Genomic DNA, 22,872 nt, shown 5'->3' on the forward strand with positions numbered 1-22,872 from the left:
AGCTCTCATGGTGGCGGGTCTCCTGGTGGCTCATCCTCTGCTCTTTCGTACCTGAACCCAATCCCCAATAGTTACGCATCCCAGTCACCATTCGTGTTTTCCTCTAAAGGTAAGAACACCAGAAAAAGTTGAAATCACGTCAAATGCCGGCCAAAATAATAACATCATGGCCACCGAGACCATCACAAACAAATGCCCCCAACTCCCGCCTTTTCACGAGAGCAACCTCGTTAATCAATTTCTAGGTTCCTTACCCCCACTTTCATCTGCTGAGATGGAGTCACGGTAAATCCCAAGTCCCCTCTTTTATCTCCCACTGCCGGTACTCTCGCTTTTTTTGTTGGAATTCGATGAATTTCTCCGTTTTATATTTTATTTTGGTTGTTTGATCAGGAATTTCATGTTGGGCTGCACGCAGCAAGGACAATCGAAAACAGGGATCCAGTCTAGCTATAAAATCCCCGAGTCACCATACCTCCTCCTTTCCCACTGCGCAAACACTTGCTGTTTTCATTTGCTCTCCATTTTTTCCGCTTCCCCTGCTATTGCTGTACTGTATCGTTATCTATGCTCATGGCGGGATTATTTGCTGCGCTGGTGCTCCACCCCCTGCTTGGTGATCTCAGTTTTTGCACATCCAAAATTTCTCGCTTTCTCGCTCGTTGCTTAGAGGCGAGTTGTTTCCTTTGCAAGAAGAGCGGAAAGGAAGGAAGGCGAAATAATAAAACCGTATCCGCTGCCGGTTTGGGTGTGGCTTTGTTGACACAAGCGGATTTCTGTTAGGACCCCTCTGTCACCCGGCCCCCTCAAGCATTACTATCCTCCGACTGGTGCCCGGGACCGGCACTTCTCGCTTGAACAGAACAACTCCACGTAAGGATCTCACCTCCCCGGCCCTCTCCACTTTAGAATGAAATATCGCGACTATTATCGTGATCTTTACCGTTCCCCTCCTCTCCTACCCTGAACACCATTTATCCCTATCCCGCTGTCTTTTGGATCGCAGAAGCACTTTTTGACCATTTGCTACCGGTCTAGTGCAATTCCTCGAGAAACGCGTGGACAACCATCCGACCCTGAGTGGGCAGGGGGAGTTCTTGACAATAGAAACCAATTTTGCTCATATAGCGCTGGAAGTCCTCACTATTTCTCGGCGATCGCTTCGTTCGCGGTAAATGGGAGTGCATGGGATCGTTCTTCCTTCATTGAGGACAGCGAACTCAACCGGCAGCACCACCAACACCAAAACCAGCAACAGTATCCTGATACTTCTATGGGTGAGTCTAGCCAGCTGAGTAGGGCTTATGGCTTGCCGAATATCCACGGATCCCCATCGGCGGCACCGCAACAGCAGTCGTTCGGAACTTATGATGAATCGAGAATACAGGCTGTCTGTTTGCCATTTTTTAACTTCTTCACTCCCTTCACATCTTTCCAAATAACCTTTTGTTGACTTTTTTGTCTGTTCTCGTTCTCAAGCCTATCGCCCCAATTTCAACCGGTATGGGGGAAAGTGCTGCAAGAAATGCGGGCCGATCAATGAAGCCTTTAGTGACGCCATTCTACATTGCATCGTCCCATACAGAGACATTGGGATCGCCGGTTTCTGTTTCTGGCTCGGATCACTCACCCTATGCCTCACAAATTAGGCCAACCCCTCGCGATGGATTTACTCCGAGCCAAGACGTGGGAAAACCAAACAGTTCAGTCCAGGAACAAGTAGAAATGGAGCCGTTTAGTAACTTTCCACCGGCTATCTCGCCCTTCGCCCCCTGCGGTTCGACACAACCCATTCGAGAAGACGATCGCCAGATGTGGCCCACCCATGGAACGCATGGCATCCGGTGGGCAAAGAGTGAGCATGCCTCCCCAATTGAAGACTCAGAAATTCCAGGTCCCAAGCTCAGGAGATCTTCCCTAAAGACTTGTGAACTTGGAGAAACAGGTCTTGGTTTTCCAGGCTGTTTCGTGCTTGTTCCCACTGCCGATAGTCCTCCGGATTCAGAATCTCAATCAGGAGACGGACCAGAACCTAGTTTAGTGTCAGCTAAGAAGAGTGTTCGGAGGCCGATGGAGGAAGCGGAGCGGGCAGCGATAAAACTAAATAGGAAGTTGGGGGTTTGTCTCCGCTGCAAAATATTCAAAGAAAGGGTACTCTATCGATCTCTTAAACTCTCCCTATAGTCGAATTTTTGCTCACTATCCATCATTCTGCTACAGTGCCGAGGAGGGTTTCCCTGTGATCGCTGCCGGTCCCTGAGGCATTGGAAAAATATCTGTGTTTCGGCACACTTTGCTCACAGATCGATATTCTCCCGGGGTATGGTTGAAATACTTTTGATTTCCACCCTCTAACCTCCCATGGGCCACCTCAAGTATGCTAACACTCTAGTTAGGACTCTGGAAAGCTCGTCTAGTCCCTTCGCTGCGCAATGTTGCTGAATGGGTTCCATTAGACTCCAATTCCATAGAGTACATTCATGTCAGCAACGGGTATGCACCATCAATTGCTGTAGCGGTCCAGCAGTTCAAGCCGGTCGACTCCACACTTTTGGATCATGTGCTTTGGAGGGAGCTTCGGAAAACTGATTTCGCCCGGATTCCTTCTTCGGCAATTGCGGTGTCCTCAGAAATCCCTTTTGATAAGTTAGATGTGTATTTTGGAGATCACATACTTCCTCTCGTAAATGAAATCCAGATGTTGGCCGGTTCGCAAGCGCATGAACAGACGTTTGCGCAAACGCTGCGGGCTGCCTGTGACTATTCTTCAGCCAACCCAGAAAATGTAAGGGGCTTTAAGACTCACTATAGTAACAGCAATGTTCTAATACAGCCCTAATAGGGCTATCTTGTTAGGAAAGCATTGCGACTCTGGGCTGCGCAAATAATTTACTTCAAGGGTGTGTGGAGAATTAGCGGACAAAACAAAGTGGGGATGTTCCCAATCCAAGATCCCAAGTCGAAGCTTTATGGCATTACTCCGTTACCTAGGCTTGCCAACCAACAATTAGATGCTAGGGTGGAAGAGTGGATGGCTCAAAGGGAACAAGGACTCCTCACAGAGCTCCAGACCAAGATTTTCAAGCGCAATTCCACAGATTGGTTTACAATATACCTCACCCTGTTTGTCACCCTCAGCACGCTTGAGATGGATACGTGGAGCCTAAAGACATGGGCTACGGATTCGAAAGACTTATTGGATAGAATTGAAGCAATGGTAAGAGAATATCTGCCCTGAATGTCTTGGCAGAGGGCCCCAGAGATTTTCGTCGTGGTGGTCGAAATGTTAATACGCCGATGCGACTAATCTATAGGATTTGCGCCATCCAAACGAGTCTCGTAGAGCTTGGTTATGGCCACTTGCAGACAATCCCGAAACCCTAGTGGATCGGAATACCTTTCTTACGGAGACCCTTGTCGCCCACTTCAGGTCTGTGACTAAGGGGTTTGTCCCGTTTACGTTGGATTGGTACAGCGATCAGGCTGTTGTCATGGCAGGTGGAGAGCAATATGCGCTAGAATACATGAGGACTATCGGTCAGCAGGTGAAGGCGTCTGGTAAGAAATTCCCCGCCACCTCTTTCCCCGAACCACTCTAACTGCCTTCTCAGACCGACAGTTGCGAGAGAGGATAGTAGCAGAGTATAGCAGGGAAGACATCAACAGTCTTAAATTATCGTACTCTGCAAAATTAATGGTGGGCGAGGACTCGTGATCTACCCATACCCGTTCCTACAATTTTCGTCGATCAGATTATCTTTCCACCATTAGTCACTTATTTGTTTTATTTTATTATGAAGGGAGGTCTTGTTTGGTTTGGGCATATTTCTTTACTCGGAAAATATCGGACAAATGGAGTCTTTACGTTTTCACTGGGAATAGCACGCTTATTCGTTCTGAGTGATGAGAAAGGGTGCTAGTTCTGCATATTTAGAGCGAGATTATGAATCCGCAAGAAGGTTGCACACGCTCTTCTGCACTGCCTTCAACCAAAATCCTCTGGCAATTTGTTGTGAAAGCCTAACAACTCCGTCTTCATACGAGCACTAGAGCAAATTATTCCGCCCATTGTATAGAACCCATCCATACAACCTCAAGCTCGAACCCCCCACCCAACTCCCATGTCCCTAAAAATCCTGTCTCCCGTCATATATCTCCCCCCGTCCCTCTCTTCCTTTCCCACTAAACCGCACCCGGTAATCCTCAACCCAAACCCCACGAAACTCAATCAGCCAATCAATCAATCAAGAACTCCCATAGTGCCGGGTTCCGTGGGCGGGTGCCCCACATAGTGTGGTGGAAATACCGGTTTATCCATCCCCAGTTTGGCAGCCGGGGCGATGGGATACAGATAGAATGGCACTATTGGGGATAATCACGGTACAACCACTCATGGGAAGTGACATACATGGGAAAATATGCTGTGAGGCAAATCACGGGACCCCCCCCGTGAGAGGGTAAACGAAGTGGTAACCGGGTACGATGCATGAAAGTAGTGTAAGCTTCTTGAGGTCTCGCGGGGTTGGCCACTTTTATAACTTGTCTGGGACCGTGTTCGATGACAGCCGGCTCCTGGGGATGTGGAGGTCATGCGGCAGGCTTTTTTCTATATTTTCAGCCAAGTCGTTGACATCTGTGGGTTCCTTTTTCGCTCCCTCTTTTGCCCTCTCTTTCGTTCTGTCTCCCGCTCCGTCCGGATTGGTGATACCCCGTTTCCGGCTAATTAAGGATTGGACGGGAGGGAGAAAGGGGTTGATCATATGGGTTCTAGATTCTCGGACCGCGCTTTGATAAGTAGTATGGAACCGTGAAAGCTAGCGTAGGCACCTCGAGATATCGGGGGGGTTAGAAACTATTCGCTCCTTTTACGGCTGGTCTGGGGGCTTTGGGGGCTTCAGCTCTTTAAGCCCAACTCCCATGACAATGTGTCGTAGAAGGAAGCCTTCTTTCGCATTTCCGACCCAATCGGAAACATTTGCCAATTCTAAATTTGCCCTCCATTTGCTTTCTTTCTTCCCCTCGGTCAGGCTTCTGAGGGGCGCCTCGTTGTCGGGTGTAGGAGATAGGAAGGAGGGAGAGAGATCCAATTAGAGAGGATAGGATAATCAGATATCTCTTTTTGGTAAGTTGGTCGAATAGTAATACTGATACTAGTACTTGTCCCGGTAATGCTAATGCACAAATGGGTGAGCCAAGTCGCGCGCCTAGATATAGAAATTTAGTATTAGGCCAATCACGTAAAGGAATATTTGGCTCTTCGGTCGACTGGCAGATTACCAAGGCTGCTACAGCGTGGGAGTTCGACTTGGCAGCACTAGTGCTCGTACTCCACATAATTGGATAGCCTCCACAGTGCTCAGCGTTGCTAAAAGCCTCGATATCTGTTGCATGTACAGTACAGTACACGTCGTACAGCCCGGCTGGTCTTAAACGGGAGGATCCAAGGAAATGGCAAACCCAAACTATAATTAGGGGATTGCGACAATGGGTTTTGGGGGAATAGGACCTACTGGTACATGATGTAAGTTAGCTCTTTGTCGAGAGTATATGGGCGCCTTCATGTACAATCATATATCAAGTCAGAGAAATTAGCCATGTAAAATGCAAAATTGGGGGAGAAAGATGTACGAACTGTACTAACGCAACCGCACCCCGCTACCCCCGGCCTCCAAAACCCCCAAAATACCGCCCGGCACAACTGGTGATCTAGGATACAATACCGTGCTTTTGTGCACAGAAATTCAGGACTCGCATTCAATACCGGTAGGGCCTTACCGACAGCTATCCAGAGAGCCCCGCCGATCCGGCATAGACCCTGAAGGGATTGAGCCCAATAGGTATCATAAGTAAGCCGACTCCAGGCCTGCCTATCCCGCAGCAAATTTGGAAGACCGTCTGCACACCCCACCGCTCACGGGATGTACGGGAGCCGACGAGGCGCCAGATTACCGAGACCCAGGATAGCGGGGTGCAACCGCACTGCGGGTGCTCGCGGTACAGTACCAACAAAATTAGCCTGGCAGCCTGGGAGAGGTGTGGGTTAAAACTTCGAGCTTCGCTGCTTCGAGCTTGGGTTCATCCCGTACCGGTATGTGAAACTCGGCACCGGTTCGGCGTTTCGCGCGGGACCCCGCCTTTGGGCGCTGTGTCACTGAGGATGCCGGGTCCGGGGGGAGCGCACGGGAGCTTGTTTATCTTGTTTATTTTTGTTCTGCTTTCTCTCCGGTGTCTTTTTGGACTGAGCGCTACGCAAGTGTAGTGTTTGTAAAGTACAGTATGCCGTGGACAGATATTATTTGGGTTTACGGAGTTCTAGCAAGTATATATTCTTAAGCGATTGATGTAACTTTACTTGATCTGATTGTGCAAGGCACAGGCTATATGCTTTGGTACACCTAATGCCAAGTGTTTGGGCGGGAGTGGTGGGCGAATGAAAAAAATACCGAACGGAAACACAGCACTACTATTCTCTACATAGTAGCTATTGTGACCATAGAGGTGTTTCTTTTTTACAGTCCCTCGTCAGAAGTGTTCGTGAAATGCTTACTAAGCAACCTCGCTGAAAAATGCGGACCCAAAAAATTTATTGCAATGACCAGTCACCACCACTGTAACTATATAAATAATTAGACTGTAAATTTATGCTATATCATTAGACTTTCCTTTTATATTGTCTAGTATTTTTATAATTTTTTTCTGTTTCTTTCCCAATTTCCAGTGGTCACACCTTACTGTTTCATACAAACTTCAACAAACCTGAAATTTCTTCCTCCTAGAATATGACATGTTGTCTTAAATTCCTTGCTGTGTCAGAGTAATTCCTCAGATTTTGGCTGGCTAGGATAGTGAGGTGCAACTTTATATGGATTAAAAAGTTTTATCCAATATATACTTTTTATATAAAAAATATTCATCTTTACTATTATCTTTTATAGCATATTCTTTTAAGAGTTGGCCAGAATTTCAGAGTAGACTAATGTTCTAAATAACAATATGATAAACTAAATATTACACTAGAAGTTGTAGAAGTATCATCTTATCATAGATATTGGTAATACAATGTATTTTTTTTAATATCAGGCATCGAATTGTTAGGCGGAGACAACTTGATAGACTTCAAGATTGTCTAGGCCAATTGAGATTCGTTTTTGTAGACAGAGATTGTCTAGGAAGGCTCGGACTTGGCTCGTTTCATCTATGACTACTAGGAGCGAAGTAAAGTAGGTAAAGTAGGGTAGAATTGTAAAAACAATATTATATTGTTAAGGTCTCTTCTCCGTTGCTTGATGATGTCTAAAGCTTGGGAGGCACTTCAATATTTATATTCCGCGTCTGAGTGTTCGCGGACTACATCTATTTATCATACCACTATGTACCTCTTTAATCGTAATTCACAACGTCGAGTTTTCTTCCAAGGTGCGAACAACTGTGGACCCTGAAAACCATCACACCCTCTTCAGTAATTATGATATTTCTTCTTAGGAACCGTACTGTCTCCAATAGTAATATCCCGATTAGCAGAGTCTTTGGACTTATGGCCTAGTTCTTAAGTTGAACTGAGTTGGCTCCAATTGTCTTTACCATTGATAGAATGATCAGTTTTATCTACGGCTATATCTGCAAAGGTGGTTGTCATTACAACTATTGTAGGTCATCTGACTCTGATCCTTTGTAACTCTATACCCAACTGATAGATTTTCTCTGGATGACTTCCGATCAACTCGCAGGAAGCTATTCCACCAGATTGGTAATTAATCCCTCGGTTGGCAACCCTTGGTTGCTCTCTGGGTAATAGGTTTCAGTAACTATTGTAGTATTGAGGATCACCCCATGATTACGACGTGTTCCGAAACCCAGTTGCAATACTCCGTGAAGTTCGTTGGCTTCTTTGGTAGTGTATTTTGGAGTGCTAGACTCTTCTAGTGGATGTAAATGTATTGGTCTCTAGTAGAGATCCTTTACCATTTGATACCATGTCTTTGAGCAAAATCGTCCCATTACTTACAACCTGTGCCAAAGTTATCATGTCTTTGGAGCCAAGTAACTCTCTGAGTAGTTGACGGAATCACTCTATTCCACTTCCCAGACCTAGCCGAAGTTTTCCTCACATATATCCTGCGTACAGGATCCGGTCGGATGGACGGCAGTGACGTATATGGTGTTATTCAAACACCTTCAATTCTGTGGTAATATAGTCACAGGACGCAACTGAGATTGATATATATGATGACGCGCGGGCCCCGTAAGGTAGCCGGAGGGGGGTGTTGGAGACCAGAGATTCCGATTCCAAGTGGGGTTGCCCTACTTAGGGTGGTTCCTAGGTATCGGGTTCTGGTATTCCTAACAGAATACAAAGATTGAGACTACTTTGACAATAACTAATACAACTATAAATATTTTCTAATAATACAACTTTAACATCTTGTATTTCAACTTATAGCAGGTTAACTATATGGAATATTTGGGAAATGTTTATGTAAGGGTGTTAATTTTTCACTATACTTAATATAAAACTGGATATTAGATAAAATATTTGATCAACTACCATAAATTATAACAAAAACAGAAAAAAAGTTAAATAATACTAGACCTTACAGAGGAAAGTCTAATGATATAGCATAAATTTAAAGTCTAATTATTTATATAATTACAGTAGTGGTAACTGGTTGTTGTAATAAATTTTTTAAGTCACAATTGTTAGCGAGGTTGCTTAGTAAGCATTTCATGAAAACTTCTGACAAGAGACTGTACTTGATAGAGAATAAAAAAAGAAAAAAGCCTATCTGGCAGAAATACAGAGGAATGAATTCTTACCCAGCAAAATTATAACTAGCGTATAGTTGGACTGAAATAGGACACTACTTCTCTGTGAGTAGAGGTAGGAGGGCTTGTAAAGATAGAGTACAGAAAAAGGCTTCGAAAGGCAGAGAGGAGCAAGACTGATATCGGAAACCAGTGACCCCCCACTATCAGAAGCCATTATAGTATCCATGACTCTAACATCTTGGCTATACAGAGCAAGATCTCAGCTGGCATCTTTCTCCTCATATTCTACAACAACTTGTATTCTTGTTGAACATGTTTCTCTCACTTCTTCATTGAAGTCTAAAATCGAAGGAATTTGCATACATGCCGAAGAAGGTAGAAATTGTGACTACCTCTACAAATACAACCAGTAGATAAAACTAATCATTTTATCGATATGGGAGACAACTGGGGCTAACTCAGTTCAACTTGAGAACTAGGCCAGAAGTCTAATGACTCTGAAGATTGTATAATTACTATTGGGAATAGTATAGTTCCAAGTTAGCAATATTGTAATTACTGAAGAGGGTATGGTGATTTTCAGGGTCTCCAGCTATTTGTATCTTTGAAGAATACCTAGCATTGTGAGTTATAACTAGAGAGGTATATAGTTTGTATAACAGATAGATGTAGTCTGCAAATACTCAAATGTGAAATATAAATATTAAAGTACCTTTCAAGCTTTTAGATGTAATCAAGCAACAAAGAAGATACTTTAATAATATAATATTGTTCTACGATCCTACTTCACCTACTTCACTTTACTCCTTGTAGTTATAAACAAAATATAAGAGGGGCTCCTGCGGGGAAGATGGATCCTAAGGTTGTGACTGCACCAAAATGAATTCTTCTGCAAAGTGAACAAATATAATAAATGTCAAAAGTCTCAACAGTAGAGTTTGAAGAAACAAAATGGTAAAACTTAATATCGTTAAGCCACAGCTTTTACTCAATTAAGTCCTAATCTTGAGAGGTAGTTGATTGCCAGAGTAGAGGAGAACTCGCATATACCTAAGTAGATTTCATATACTGCCAGTTGCTCTCCATCACTACCCTGTATTCGCGAGCACCCAACTCCCTTGAGCTACCTAGCTAACCTCCACGTGTCGGACCAAAGATCCCCTGTAGCGAACTAGACTACTCTTGTGGTTTTCTAACATCCACCTGATAGAAGTATTTTAGCCGCTGCATCTACAATGCAACCGTAGGAGAAAAAATACTTCATATCATGGACATGTCAGTGGCGAGCTGTCATGTCCGAGTAGATGCGATACCAACTATAGAACTCTCTACCTATAAATACTTAGTCTTCTACAAGCATCTGCAGTCCCTGAATATCTATTGGGTTCTACTCTATTCCATATCATTTTAGATGATGGCCACATAGCTCCCCCGATAGACCCCTTCAGATGTTGACTACCAATAGGCACTACCCACAGTCTACCCTCCTAGAAACAGGTCTTATCATGACCTTAGACTAGTATCTCAGAGTCCCTAGCGATTCTCCAATACTATTACACTTTCGAGGCAACAGACTTCGGTTACCTCACCTACTAGCCTTCCTTAACCTTACCTGCTACCGTAGACTTCAAAGTAGTATTACTCCGTCAGTTCTAGTCAGTTTTACACGAAACCACCTGGGGACCATTCTCCAGGCTCACCTCTACCCCCTCATATATCCTGCGGATTGCTTCCGGTTGGATGGACAGCAGGAACCTATATGGTGTTACAGGAGCATCTCCACCTGAAGATATTTACTAGGCTTACAGCAACTCTCCAGGCTGTAGCCCATGATACCAGCGACTTATAATGGGGCCGGAGGGGGGTTTTAGCCACCACCCCTCCAAGTTACAGCTTGTTTGGAGCTTCACTGGTTGTGCGGGAGTGATCCACACAACTTGAGATTTGAACACCCTATGTAGTTTTGTGTGACAAACAATCTACTAACTTCCTCTGAAGTCCTGCATAACAGGTTACTTTCAAGGTAGGGTAACTTGGCTCCATAATAGGGTAACCCATAGCCCAAGACTGGGCAACTTTAGTCCAAAGATAGGGTAACTCTACCCGGACTCGCCATTGAGTAATTTAGGGTAATTCCCAAATTGACTACTTAGGTTACCCTACTAAGTAGGGTAACAACCGCTCCTTACTAGTACCTGTATACTTCTTAGTATGGTATAGTATGTCCAACTGAGGTACCTAACCAACAGTAACTCCAGCCCGTAGACTCTAGTCTACCACCATTCCTACCACGGTAGTCTCTTGATACTGGTATGGGTATAGGTTTGGTTAACTGTAATAGTACTCTGTGCAGTCTCGTTACATAAAGCGAGTATATTTCGGACAATCTCTATCTATAGAAATGAATCTTGATTGGCCTAAACTACGCTGAGTGTATACAAGTCATTTGCGCCTAACACTATATTATTAGATTTTCTTATTGATAGCGAATATGTGCAGCGAGTTCATCGTGAGTAAGGAGGAAAACACTTGGGCATGGGTGAGACTGATTGTGTTCGATTAGTAGTCCATGACCAATTTGTTCCTCCTTAAGTACAGGAAGGGAAAATACACAACACTTTTAGGGTAAATCCACATAACAGGAGAAAGACAAACAACCACAGTCATAACTGTTCCAGCTAAATGATACCATACCTCTCAGCTATCTACTGGGATTACATATATATCACTCCTCCTAATTCCATGTAGTGCTTCTGTATACATATATGTATTAAAAAAAAACTTTTTAGACAAAATGAAAAACATAGGACATTAGTTCAACATTGATAACATCTCCACAAAACAGCGATGCTTTCCACACTCTAATTCCTTTGTTAATCCATTTGCCATTATCTCATCAGTTCTGAGATACATCAAATTAATCCCACCACTTGTAATTAACTCTCTCAACTAGAAGTATCTGATACCTGCATGTTAGGTAGATGCTCTGAACTGCCCATTGATTAAACTAGCGATACATGCCTGATTGTCATTGAATACAGATATTGGATTAGACAAACTAACTTTTTTATCATAATGTAATTCTGCTCGAATATTTGCTAACCAGATTCCTTCTTCAGCAGTAAGTACAGTAGCATTGAACTCAGTATCAGCAGTTGATTTTGCAACAATTCGTTAATGTATGGACTTCTAATGAATAATGGCACCATATTTGGCGAGGATAATAAAACCGCTGGTTGACCTCATACCATTGATTTCTTCTGCAAAATCAGCATCTGCATAGACAGTAAAAAAAGCCTTTTCTACTTTATACTTTACTCTCTCGAAGGCTATATTACTAGGTCTTCCCAAATGTATAGGCATCTGTAACAATCCCTCCTTGGATAGTTAGTTCTTGGTGATGGGGAAAGATACTTCTCTTCTCTTACTTCTTCCTTCGTCTTACAATAGCGCTAGGCCTCGGCCTACATTACCGACAGTACAAGACCTTTGTCTTGTATCGGGAACATCTATTGTAAGCTTTCTCTAACTCTTCTTCGTGAAGAACTTTCCTTGGCGTAACAATAACGTTGTGATAAAGATAAAGATCGTAAAGGTGTATTATATTCGTTAAAGTAAGAAGGAGGAAAAGTACTTAGAACAAAGCGTGAAGAATCTATCCTCCTCTGCCACCTCGACCTCCCTATATAGTATTCTTCCCGCCCATAGTTAAGTGACCCAAAGTAGTCACATGTGCGAAACCAAATCATAACAAACTAGTCATGTGACCAAAGTGGTCACATGCTCAAAACCCATGACCACGTAGCGTGATCATATGCAAAAACTAATAAACCAATCATAACACAATAAACAAGTCATATAACTCGACTGAGTCATACGCGTGAAACCCATGACCTCATAACGAGGTCATGTGTGAAACATAAATCACATGTGCAAGGCTTACCTGCAAGGCACACTCGCAAGGCATACTTGCCAGGCGTACATCCCATGACTCATATTTGAGCCATGTGTGAAAGTATCACAAATTCCACACATAACAAATCATATGACTCAAATGAGTCATATGTGTGAAACAATAACATACCTGTGACTCATAACCATGTGTCATGTGAAAACCTTTTCCATGCCAAGCCATGTTCGTGACATTAGCTCTCCTCCTCCTAAGCCTGACTCCTATCAGACTTTTTCTCCCAGTTTCAATAGTATCCATCCTGCCGAGCGCATGGTCCTTCTCAGCTTGTGGCACTTTTCGTCTGCTGTCCTCCATCTGCCCCTAACTCATTCTAGGGTCAGATTTGCCATTCCGATCATGTGCCGCTGATTAGCGTTCAGCTGTCTTAGCTCCGTGATCGTTTTGTTGTTTGCCGAAATTGTAGCCTCATCCTGGCCAAGTTGTTCTCGGAGTCCCCAGATTTGCCTGTGTTGGCTCCTGACATCCGGTTCCATGTCTGCTGAGGAGCTTTGGGCCCCCACTTCCCTAGACGACGTCCTTGCAGCCTATGCCTTTCTGGCATCCTCTCCTTCCAACTCTTTCCTACTTCCATCCTTTTGCGTGTAGAATCCCGCAGAGATTTTCTGTGCCCTGTTCATCCTGCACCCATTTCTGAAGTATTGTTGCTAATGCTTTAGGACATGGTCCGGGTGTGGACCACATTTTCGACATTCCCTTGGGAACCATCCTGAGCCTTCTTTGTTACCAAAATATATTTGGCACCCGTTATCATAGCATACCGTCCATGACATGGCATTATGCTGTGCTTGTTTTTCCCTTTCTCTGAGTTCTTCATCGGTTGGCCCCATGAATGAGTATTCGGATCTGGTCATGTGGTTTGACGGGGGCTATCGCCCCAGCCCTTGTGTTGTTGCAATGGCGCAGGAGCCTTTCCCTCGCCTTTGTCTTGGTTGAACGTGATCCTTACCTGGGCCGGGCTTGCCTGGGTATTGCTGGTAGAAGGTTGAGATGGCATCATGTGCATATTGAAAGTTGTTTGCGAAGTACCAAGTTTTATTGTGTTCAGGTAAATATCCTGTCTACTTGGCTCGATATTGGAGGTAACCATGGAAGAAGGGGGAATCAACTATTTCGTCAAGTTCATATTGTGGTTCTCCGTTGAGTTCGATTGGAGGGGGAGGAATAATTGTTTGTGAGAGAAACTTGTTGTCGTTGTATAATTCGAGGAGTGAGATGTGGAATGTGTTGTGTATTGGCCTGGCGGGTGGAAGGTCGAGTTTATAAGCTCGGCTGCCCACTCTTTCCAGTATCCTGAATGGGCCGATTCTCTTGTAGTCCAATTTCTTTGATGATCGTGTCGTATAGATCTTGTATGGTATTAGCCATATCATATCACCTGGTTGTATATTTGGATCTGGTCTTCAGTACTTATCGTATTGTTCTTTTTGTCGTTGTTGTGCTTGACTCATTTTGTGTTGTAATATTTTGTGTAGTTTTCCCATATCTGTTTTGTCCAGTATTATACCATTAATCATAGGATATGTGGTCTGACTTTGTGGATGTTGTCCGTAATTCGCCAAGAAAGGTGTCGTGTCGATCGTTTCTTGCTTTCCATTGTTGTATGCGAATTTGGCTATTAATAGCAGTTTGTACCAATCATCTTGTTGGTAATTGACGTAGTGCCTAAAATATTGTTCAAGTATTGCATTCACCCATTCCATTAGTCCATCCATTTGCGGGTGGAACGCTGTGCTTATTCTGTTTTGTATCCCCATTTCTCCAGTTACTTTCTTCCATAGTCCCGATGTGAATCGTGTTCCTCAATCAGTAATGATATTCTTTGGAAGGCCATCAAGTCAGAAGACTTCACGGAAGAATGTTTGTATAAAATCCCGCGTCTCAATATCTTTTCTGACTGGAATAAAATGACTCATTTTGGTCAGACGATCCACCACGACCAGGATGCTATCGCAATTTTCCGATACCGGTAGGTCCATGATGAAATGCATAGTAATTGCTTCCCATGGTCATTTGGAAACTTCGTTTAATTTCAGTAATCCATATGGTGTGTGTTTAGCCATTTTCGTCCTTTGGCATATGTCACAGTTTTTGACATATCGTTTAACATCTTCGTGTAGTCCAGGCCAATATAATAACCTCGTGATGAATTTCCTGATTTTAGCCATTCCTCTGTGTTCTACCATTCGGATATCGTGGTGTTGTCGTATGATGAATGTCCTTATCTCTTCTTTTTCCGGAATCCATTGTTTTTCGTCGTACTACATGTTTCCATTCTTCCATTAGTATAAACCTAGAGCAATTCCTTTCATCTCCTTTTTTCCTTGTTTCAATGCTTCTCTTATTGCCTGAATTGTTTTGTCTCTTTCATTTGCCTTCTCAATTTTCCTTTCCTCAATTGATGTGAATTGGATAACCTCCATCCCCTCGAAGTAGGTTTTTGGTAATAGTGTTTGTGTTTTTTGTTTGATTCTTTCGTCTTCTTTCATTTGGGGTTTGTCGCTTGCAATCCTTGTGAGAGCATCTGGCTTTCAACTCTCTTTGCCTGGTCGATATTCGATTTTGAAGTTGTATTTACTAAGGTGTTCCATCCACCTTATCTGGCAGTCGTTCAGTTCTTTCAAAGTCATGTACAGGACCAGATTCTTATGGTCAGTTAGAACTCGGACTGGATGGTTGTTGTTCAAAACATATCTCCTCCATTTCTTTAATGCTTGAACTATTGCTAATAGTTCTTTGTTTGCAATGTCGTAGTTGTACTCTGCGGAGGTCACTGTCTTAGATCGGTAAGACACTCGCCTCCACTTTCCGTCTTCGCATTGTTGCGATAGTATGCCTGAGTACACATATTTTGAGGCGTCTGTTTCAATCATTGTCCTCTGGTTTGGGTCGAAATGAACTAGTATAGGTGCCGAGGTTAGATGCGTTCATATTGCATCATATGCTTTCTGTTCCATTTCTCACTATTTCCATTTCTTGTCTTTCTTTGTTCGGTTATAGAGTGGTTATGCAAGCCTGTTAAATCCCTCTATGAACCTTCGATAAAGGTTGCAGAATCTCATAAAGTATTGAATATCTGTTTTGTTGTTTGGTTTGGCCCAATCCCATATTGCTGCCGTTTTGACTTGGTCGACCTTTACCCCGCTTCGATTAATGATAAATCCAAGATATTCCCTTTCCTCTTTATGGAATTCGCATTTTGTTGGTTTTATCTACATTCCTGATCCCTGTATTGCGGCCCTGACATTGCTGATATCCTTCTGGTATTGTTGCATGTTTTCCGAGTAGATGAATACATCGTCCAAGTATACGATACAACATATGTCGAGGTACCTATTGAGTGCCTTGTTGATCCATCTCTGGAATGAAGCTGGTACATTGGTTAGCCCAAAAGGCATAACTAGGTATTCGAACATTCTGTATCTGGAGCCGAATGTAGTTTTCCATTCATCTCCTCCCTTGATGCGTATATTGTGGTACGCATCCTTGATGTCGAGTTTGGTAAAGTATTTTGCTGACCGCAGTCTGTCCTGTGCTTCTCCAATCAAGAGTAGTGGATATCGATCTTTCTTGGTAACTGAATTGAGGACTCGGTAGTCTACACAGAGTCTCATTTTTCCATCTTTCTTTTTGATGAATAGTATTAGGGATCCTCCTGATGCGAAGGAGTCTCTGATCCATCCTCACTTTAGGTTCTGCTCGATGTACTTCCTAAGTTCTTCAAGCTCTGCTTCTCCTAGTCGGTATAACCTCTTGTAGACAATCTCTTTTGTTTTTCCCGTTTTCTCGTCTTTATCTAGCTGAATTTCATTATCGATTCTAGGTCTTCGAGGTGGTAGCTCCGTAGCTTCCTCTTCTTGGAATCGGTTCATGAATTGATGATATTCCTTTGGAATCAATTCTTTCCATCCCTTTTTGCTTTGGTATTTCTTGTCTTGGATTGCTAGTTCCGTGCTGATGTTGATTTTCACTAGGACTGCTTTTTCATCTTCATATGTCCATTTGAGAATTCCTGTTATATTTCCTCTTCGATTGCACTGTCCAAAGGCTTGTGCTGTGATCTCTTTGATCTCGATTCTTTTTGTTGTATGAGGCTTGTTTTGGTCCGTGCTTCCAAATCCCTTGTCTCCTCTTGTGGTTTATTCCAGCTGATCTATGTCGTGCAGATCCTCTTTGTTGATTTTTTCGATGATCATCTGTGCAATTCGATCACCTTTTTGGACTTCGTAGTCCTCTTGAGCCAGGTTTGCCAGGACCCAGTTGATTTCACCTGTATAGTCAACATCTATCACCACTGCTATGGTCATGAGTCGATGTTTGACTGCTAGACCACTACGGGGTGCTATTTGTCCATAGGTGCCTTCTGGTAGTCAAATGGCTATTCCTGTTGCTGCCATTGCCTGTCCATTGGCAGGTATCTTGATTCCTTCGTTGGCATACAGGTCGTGTCCTGCTGCCCCTTTGGAACCCTTGGTAGGTACTTTTGCCTCTTGGTCCAGTTTCTGTATCCAGACTCTCTTATCTTGCTGCATCTCAGCGAACTTTGCATCCAAAGTTCCTTCTTCCGCTTCTCCTCTCGGTGTTGAGTAGACCACAGGTGAACTGTTGAGACATTGTGTTGCACATAGTTCGCTTGTAAAGATCATCTTGTTCTCATTCCAAGTGATTGTCAGATTATGTTTTCTCAACCATGGCTTCCCAAGAACTATCATATGGTTCTTGAGATCTACTACCTAAAAGGTTGCCATTTCTCTATGGCTGTCAATGTCCATAGGTACTGTCACCGTATGGGTTATAGGACCCATTGCGCTCGGCTTTCCATCGCCTAGGTAGACTTGTCTCGCTTTCTTCGCTTTTATGGTATGGAGGCCATATTTGTCACAGATTTCCTTATCGATGAGTTCTTCGGTAGCCCTAGAGTTGAGCATTGCGTATATTGTTATTTCTTCATTTTCTTCATTATATAGCTTCCTCTTGATCATCACATGATCTCCGTCTTCTTCTCCTCTTTGCGTGTGTAGTGCCTTGTAGTAGTTCGCTAACTTGATGGGTCTTCCCGGTCCACATCTTGGGTCTTTTAGACAACAATTTACTGGGGACCCTCATTGTTTTCCGCCGCTGAATCTTCTGCGATCATTTCACGAATATTGTTCCTCTTTTGATTCTAGAAGCAATTATTTCCAGCGGCTTTGGTGCCTTGGTACCCTCGGTTGGGTCGGCTTCTGCATTCTCGTATCTGATGTCCTGCTGTTCTGCACCTTGGGTAGAGTTTCCCATTCATTCTTCTCCCGTATTCTTCCTTAGACAGGTTTAGAGCAGGTCCTGCTCTTGATTTGTCTAACTCCATTGGCTCGCCTGGTGGTAATGCTCGACATTCATCTGGAGCTGCTTGTGTTTTGAAGGTTCTGTCCACATTGTGGGATGATTGGACCACGCTGTGTGCTATAGTGTTTTCCGAGTTGCTTCGAACCATGTTTAGTTTGCTTTCCTTATCGATCGCCCATCTTGCAAATTATTCTGCTATTGTGTAGTGCAAGTCAGAGATTCCCCTTGCCTCTCGGAGTCTCTCACTGCAGTTTCTTAGGAAGATGATGTAGAGAGTACCATCATCAAATTCAGCCTCGTATTCCAGTAGTCGGCATTTATTCCAGTATGCCGAAAAGGTTTGTTTTCCTTGTTGGAGTTTCTTCAGCTTTCGTCTTGCTGTCTCTTTGGCGTTGGGATCCCCGAATTGCTCGAAAAGTGTAATCCTGAACTCTTCTTACAAGACCCCATTCCTGCTGTTTTCTTCCATCTTGGAAGGGCATGATCCATTGCCCCACAAGTCCTCTTAGTAGAGATTTCACATATGGAATCTTGATCTCATCGTGGTGTTCTCCATATTCTTTAATGGCAAAATAGTCTTCACACTGGGCCAAGAATATTTGTAGCTTGTCTTCCGCTCCTTCGTATGTGTCAGGTTTTTTGGCTTTCGGTTGTTAGATGTTTCCTTGTCCTGTGTTTCGTATTACTACTAGAAATGCTTGAAATTGATTCTCAGTCATTTCAAGTATGCTAGTGCCTGGTGCGGGAGCAGCAGGGACCGGTAGCCCAGGTACTGCTGATCCTGACATTCTCTCGGGTCGTAGAGTTCCTTTGAGGGAGCTATTGACTGGTGATCCTATCTCTGGGGTTACTGGGCTTGCTGTCCTTGAGGGCTGTGCTGAAACCTGATCTAGGGCGTCGCTAAATCCCCATAGGTTGAGGTTTTGATTGTTGATGTCGATATCTCTTTCCCTATCTGGGTTGAAAGATGCCGTCTTGTATCATTTGACGTCGCTCTAGGTGATACTTTGTAATGTAACGACCCCTTTTCGGATAGTTAGTTCTTGGCGACGGGGAACGAGACTTCTCTTCACTTACTTCTTCTTCCTTTGTCTTATGATAGCACTAGGCCTCTGCTTACGCTACCGACAGTACAAGACCTTTGTCTTCTATCCGGAACGTGTATCGTAAGCTTTCTCTAACTCTTCTTCGTCAAGAATTTTGCTTGGCATAACAATAATGTTGTGATCAAGATACAGATAATCAAGGTGTTTTATATTCATTAAGTAGTAAAAGTACTTAGAACAAAGCGTGAAGAATCTATTCTCCTTGGCCGCCTGAGCCTCCATATATAGTATTCTTCCCGCCCATATTCATGTAACCCAAAATGGTCACATGTGCGAAACCAAATCATAACAAACTAGTCATGTGACCAAAGTGGTCACATGCTCAAAATCCATGACCTCATAGCGAAGTCATGTGCAAAAACTCATAAACTAATCATAACACAATAAACAAGTCATATGACTCGACTGAGTCATATGGGTGAAACCCATGACCTCATAATGAGGTCATATGTAAATCATAAATCATATGCACAAGGCTTACCCACAAGGCATACTCGCAAGGCATACTCGCCAGGTGTACGTCGCACGACTTATTTTTGAGCCATGTGCGAAAGCATCACAAATCCCACACCTAACCAATCATATGACTCGAATGAATCATATGTGTGAAACAATAACATACCTGTGACTCATAACTATGTGTCACATGAAAACCTTTTCCATGCCAAGTCACATTCATGACAGTATCTTAAGACTTTGTTTTAAATACTATAGTATTCGTTTCACAGCAGGCCAGTGGAGTCTCGAGGGGTTTGCTGCAAATCTTCCTACCATATTAGCAGCAAATGCAATATCGGGACGGGTGATGATTACAGCATAAGCCAAGCTCTCAGCAGCTTCTTGGTAGGACTGTCTATCAGTTTGCTCTTTCTTCTTCCTCTTATTATATAGCTTGGCCTTTACATTCATAGATGTAGTACAATCTTTACACTTCTCCATCTGAAATCTCTTCAGAACTTTCTTCAGGTAGACTTGCTGACTCAAGTAAATCACACCTTTCTCGCGATCTCTCTCAACTAGCACACTGAGAAAAAACTTTACGTTCTCCAGGTATTTTATTTTGAAACGTTGTTGGATAGCCTTTTTCATTGTATCGACCTACTCCTGAGTTCCACTGAAGAGGATGTCATCAACCTAGGCAATAATAGTTGCACCAGACCCTATTGTGTAAATCCTAGCTTCAAACTTAGATGCGTTTATTCTCATTTCCTTAACGAAAAAAAGACCCCAAAGTATTATACAGATTGCTACTAGCTTGTTTTCAAACCATACAAGCTTTGATTCAAATGAACAGTAACTTGATTTGTAGCTGATTCTGGTTTACTCAGATCATCTTCTCTCAAATCTATACCACCATCTCGGGAGATAACAAATTCTTTAGGTAGTTGTAGATAGAGTTCTTTGGTTACCTTGCTTTCAAGAAAAGCAGTAACAATGTCAAGTGGATCATTTTATTATCCTCCACAGCTGCGCGTAACAGCACCATTCAGATTGCAGCAAAACTGATGGCAGGACTATACATTTCAGAATAGTCGATTTCCAGTTATTGGCGAAAACTGTGACCTACAATGCGTGCTTTATACCTTGCCACCTTGCCATTCTCGCTAATCTTTTCCTGCAGTACCATTCACGATGAAATTGGAACAACATACTTGCGTAATTTCTCCTTTGTCAGAACAGACCAAGTGTCATGATCCTCAAGAGATTGTAGTTCAGACTTGATAGCTTGACTCCATTCCTCACGAGTAGGACTTTGAAGAGCTTCTGAAATTGTTCTCGGTCCATCAGCTACAAGTAGAGAGATATTAATATTAACAGCTACGTTGGTTTCTTCTACAGTGTGTTCTCGGCTTCTACCCTGCTGACTAACCTCCCCATCCTAATAGCCACCAAGGTCAGACTTCATCTCCTGAATCATGCAACTACTCTGATGTTCAGAGGGTGTATTTTGCTGTCCATGATCCTGTCCGGATACCCAACTTACTTGACCTCCTCTATTCACCTGTTTCCCATGACTCCTCCAACTCTCTTCCACCTCTTCATTTCCTTCATCCAAATCTAAACTCTTTTCCTCTTTATCCTTCCCCTTCTCTTTTAGTTCTGAGTTGCACCACTCTGACTCATCCTTTACATTTTTGGGAACAATAACCTCAGAGTTCAATGGTGTGGATAGGCATAAGATTTGTTAATCAAGTAGCTTGTAAAAAGGAGAATCCTCTTTAAACAAAACATCACAAGACTTGATCAGTTGCTTCATTTTAGGATTGTAAAGACAATATTGGTGGGGTGTCAACGTATAACCGATGAAGATCAAAGATTCACCACCTGGACTCTATTTTCTGTCCTTCTACTTTGCTTGGTAAATATGGGCATAGGCGGTACATCCCCACACATGAAGGTGCTGGAGATCTGACTTCTTTCCAAACCACAACTCATATGGTTTTACGTTAATCCCTCTTATTTTCTTTGTGATTGAGACATTTTTGAGGTATACTATAGTTTGAACTACCTCTGCCTAAAAGATATGTGGGGTACTGACATGCTGGAGTAATGCATTGGCTCTTCCAATAAGAACTCGATTACTGTTCTGTGAAACACCATCCCCTTAAGATGTGTAGGGTATCGTGAAAAGAAACTGAATTCCACATTTTCCAATTCTCTTTGGAAGGTGTCTCCAGTGAATTCACTACCCCTGTCTATCCTTACAGCTTTGATGACATAGTTTTTGCCATCACCCTGATGGAGCCTCTCTACCTGCACCTTGTACTCTTGAAAACAGCCAGCAGCCTCAATCTTTTTTTTCAGAAAATACACAGCAGTAAATTTTACAAAGTCATCAATTAGTAGCATGAAATATGAATAGCTACCAAATGACTTCTGCTGTATTGGTCCACACAAGTCAGAGTGTATAAGTTCTAGTAGTGCTGGTGTCCTCTGTATAGTAGACTTGCAAGGAGTTCGAGTCATTTTTCCTTTCAAACATGTACTACACTGATTGATTGTAGCATTGGACCGCCGAGTTGGGAGCCCAAGAACTAATTAATTATTGCTTATTTTTAATACTGCTCCGTGATGAAGATGTCCTAAACGATGATGCTATAACGTTGTAAGAGTTTGGTTCTTTGCAGACACAAGAAATCCTTGGTCAGTTCTGTCTCCTGCTGTAAGAAGTGTGTATAGTCACTCAACACGCTTTGCCACTGCAGCAAGAATTCTATCGCAGTAAATCTCAGCAGATTCCTTCTTAAACAATATGGTAATTCCTTTTACAGTCAGCTGGCTGATAGAGATAAGATTTATTGGTCTAGCATTAGAGACATGGAAAATATCGACAAGGCGTATAGTGGTTGGTCCATGTACTGGTATCCAAACTCAGACTCGGATAGTTCCAATCCCATCAGTGGAAGCCAGTTCACCCGTTGCAGTCCTCATTTGCCTTTCATTTATAGCCAGACACTGATAGGATTCTTCAATAAATGTATTACTATTCCTCATCATATGATTGGTACAACCTTAGTCTACTATCCAATCCAACTCTTCAATGACTTCTTTTCCCAACATCACTTTTCCTATACGGTCCTTTTCTTTCTCCACTTCTTTCACCTTTTTCCAACCAGAGGGCTTCTCCTTCAGAGCTTCTTCAGCTTGTCACATCTGCTCCGCCATAATTCCCACTCTTTCTTGACAGGTTCTATCCACTATGCC

General features: G+C 43.1%; 1 protein-coding gene; it reads left to right on the top strand.

Annotated features, from left to right (window-relative positions):
* Positions 1 to 867: 867 nt before the first annotated feature.
* Positions 868 to 3,900, top strand: GSTUM_00000541001 (uncharacterized protein). XM_002837836.2 has 7 exons: positions 868 to 1,390; positions 1,480 to 2,151; positions 2,221 to 2,320; positions 2,397 to 2,785; positions 2,843 to 3,217; positions 3,315 to 3,558; positions 3,612 to 3,900. Exons 2-7 carry the CDS (start codon positions 1,504 to 1,506, stop codon positions 3,713 to 3,715), a joined length of 1,860 nt encoding a protein of 619 aa, XP_002837882.1. The 5' UTR covers positions 868 to 1,390; positions 1,480 to 1,503; the 3' UTR covers positions 3,716 to 3,900.
* Positions 3,901 to 22,872: the final 18,972 nt, after the last annotated feature.

The sequence above is a fragment of the Tuber melanosporum genome (genome assembly GCF_000151645.1).
Source record: "Tuber melanosporum whole genome shotgun sequence assembly, scaffold_200, strain Mel28".
Taxonomy (NCBI): Eukaryota; Fungi; Ascomycota; class Pezizomycetes; order Pezizales; family Tuberaceae; genus Tuber; species Tuber melanosporum.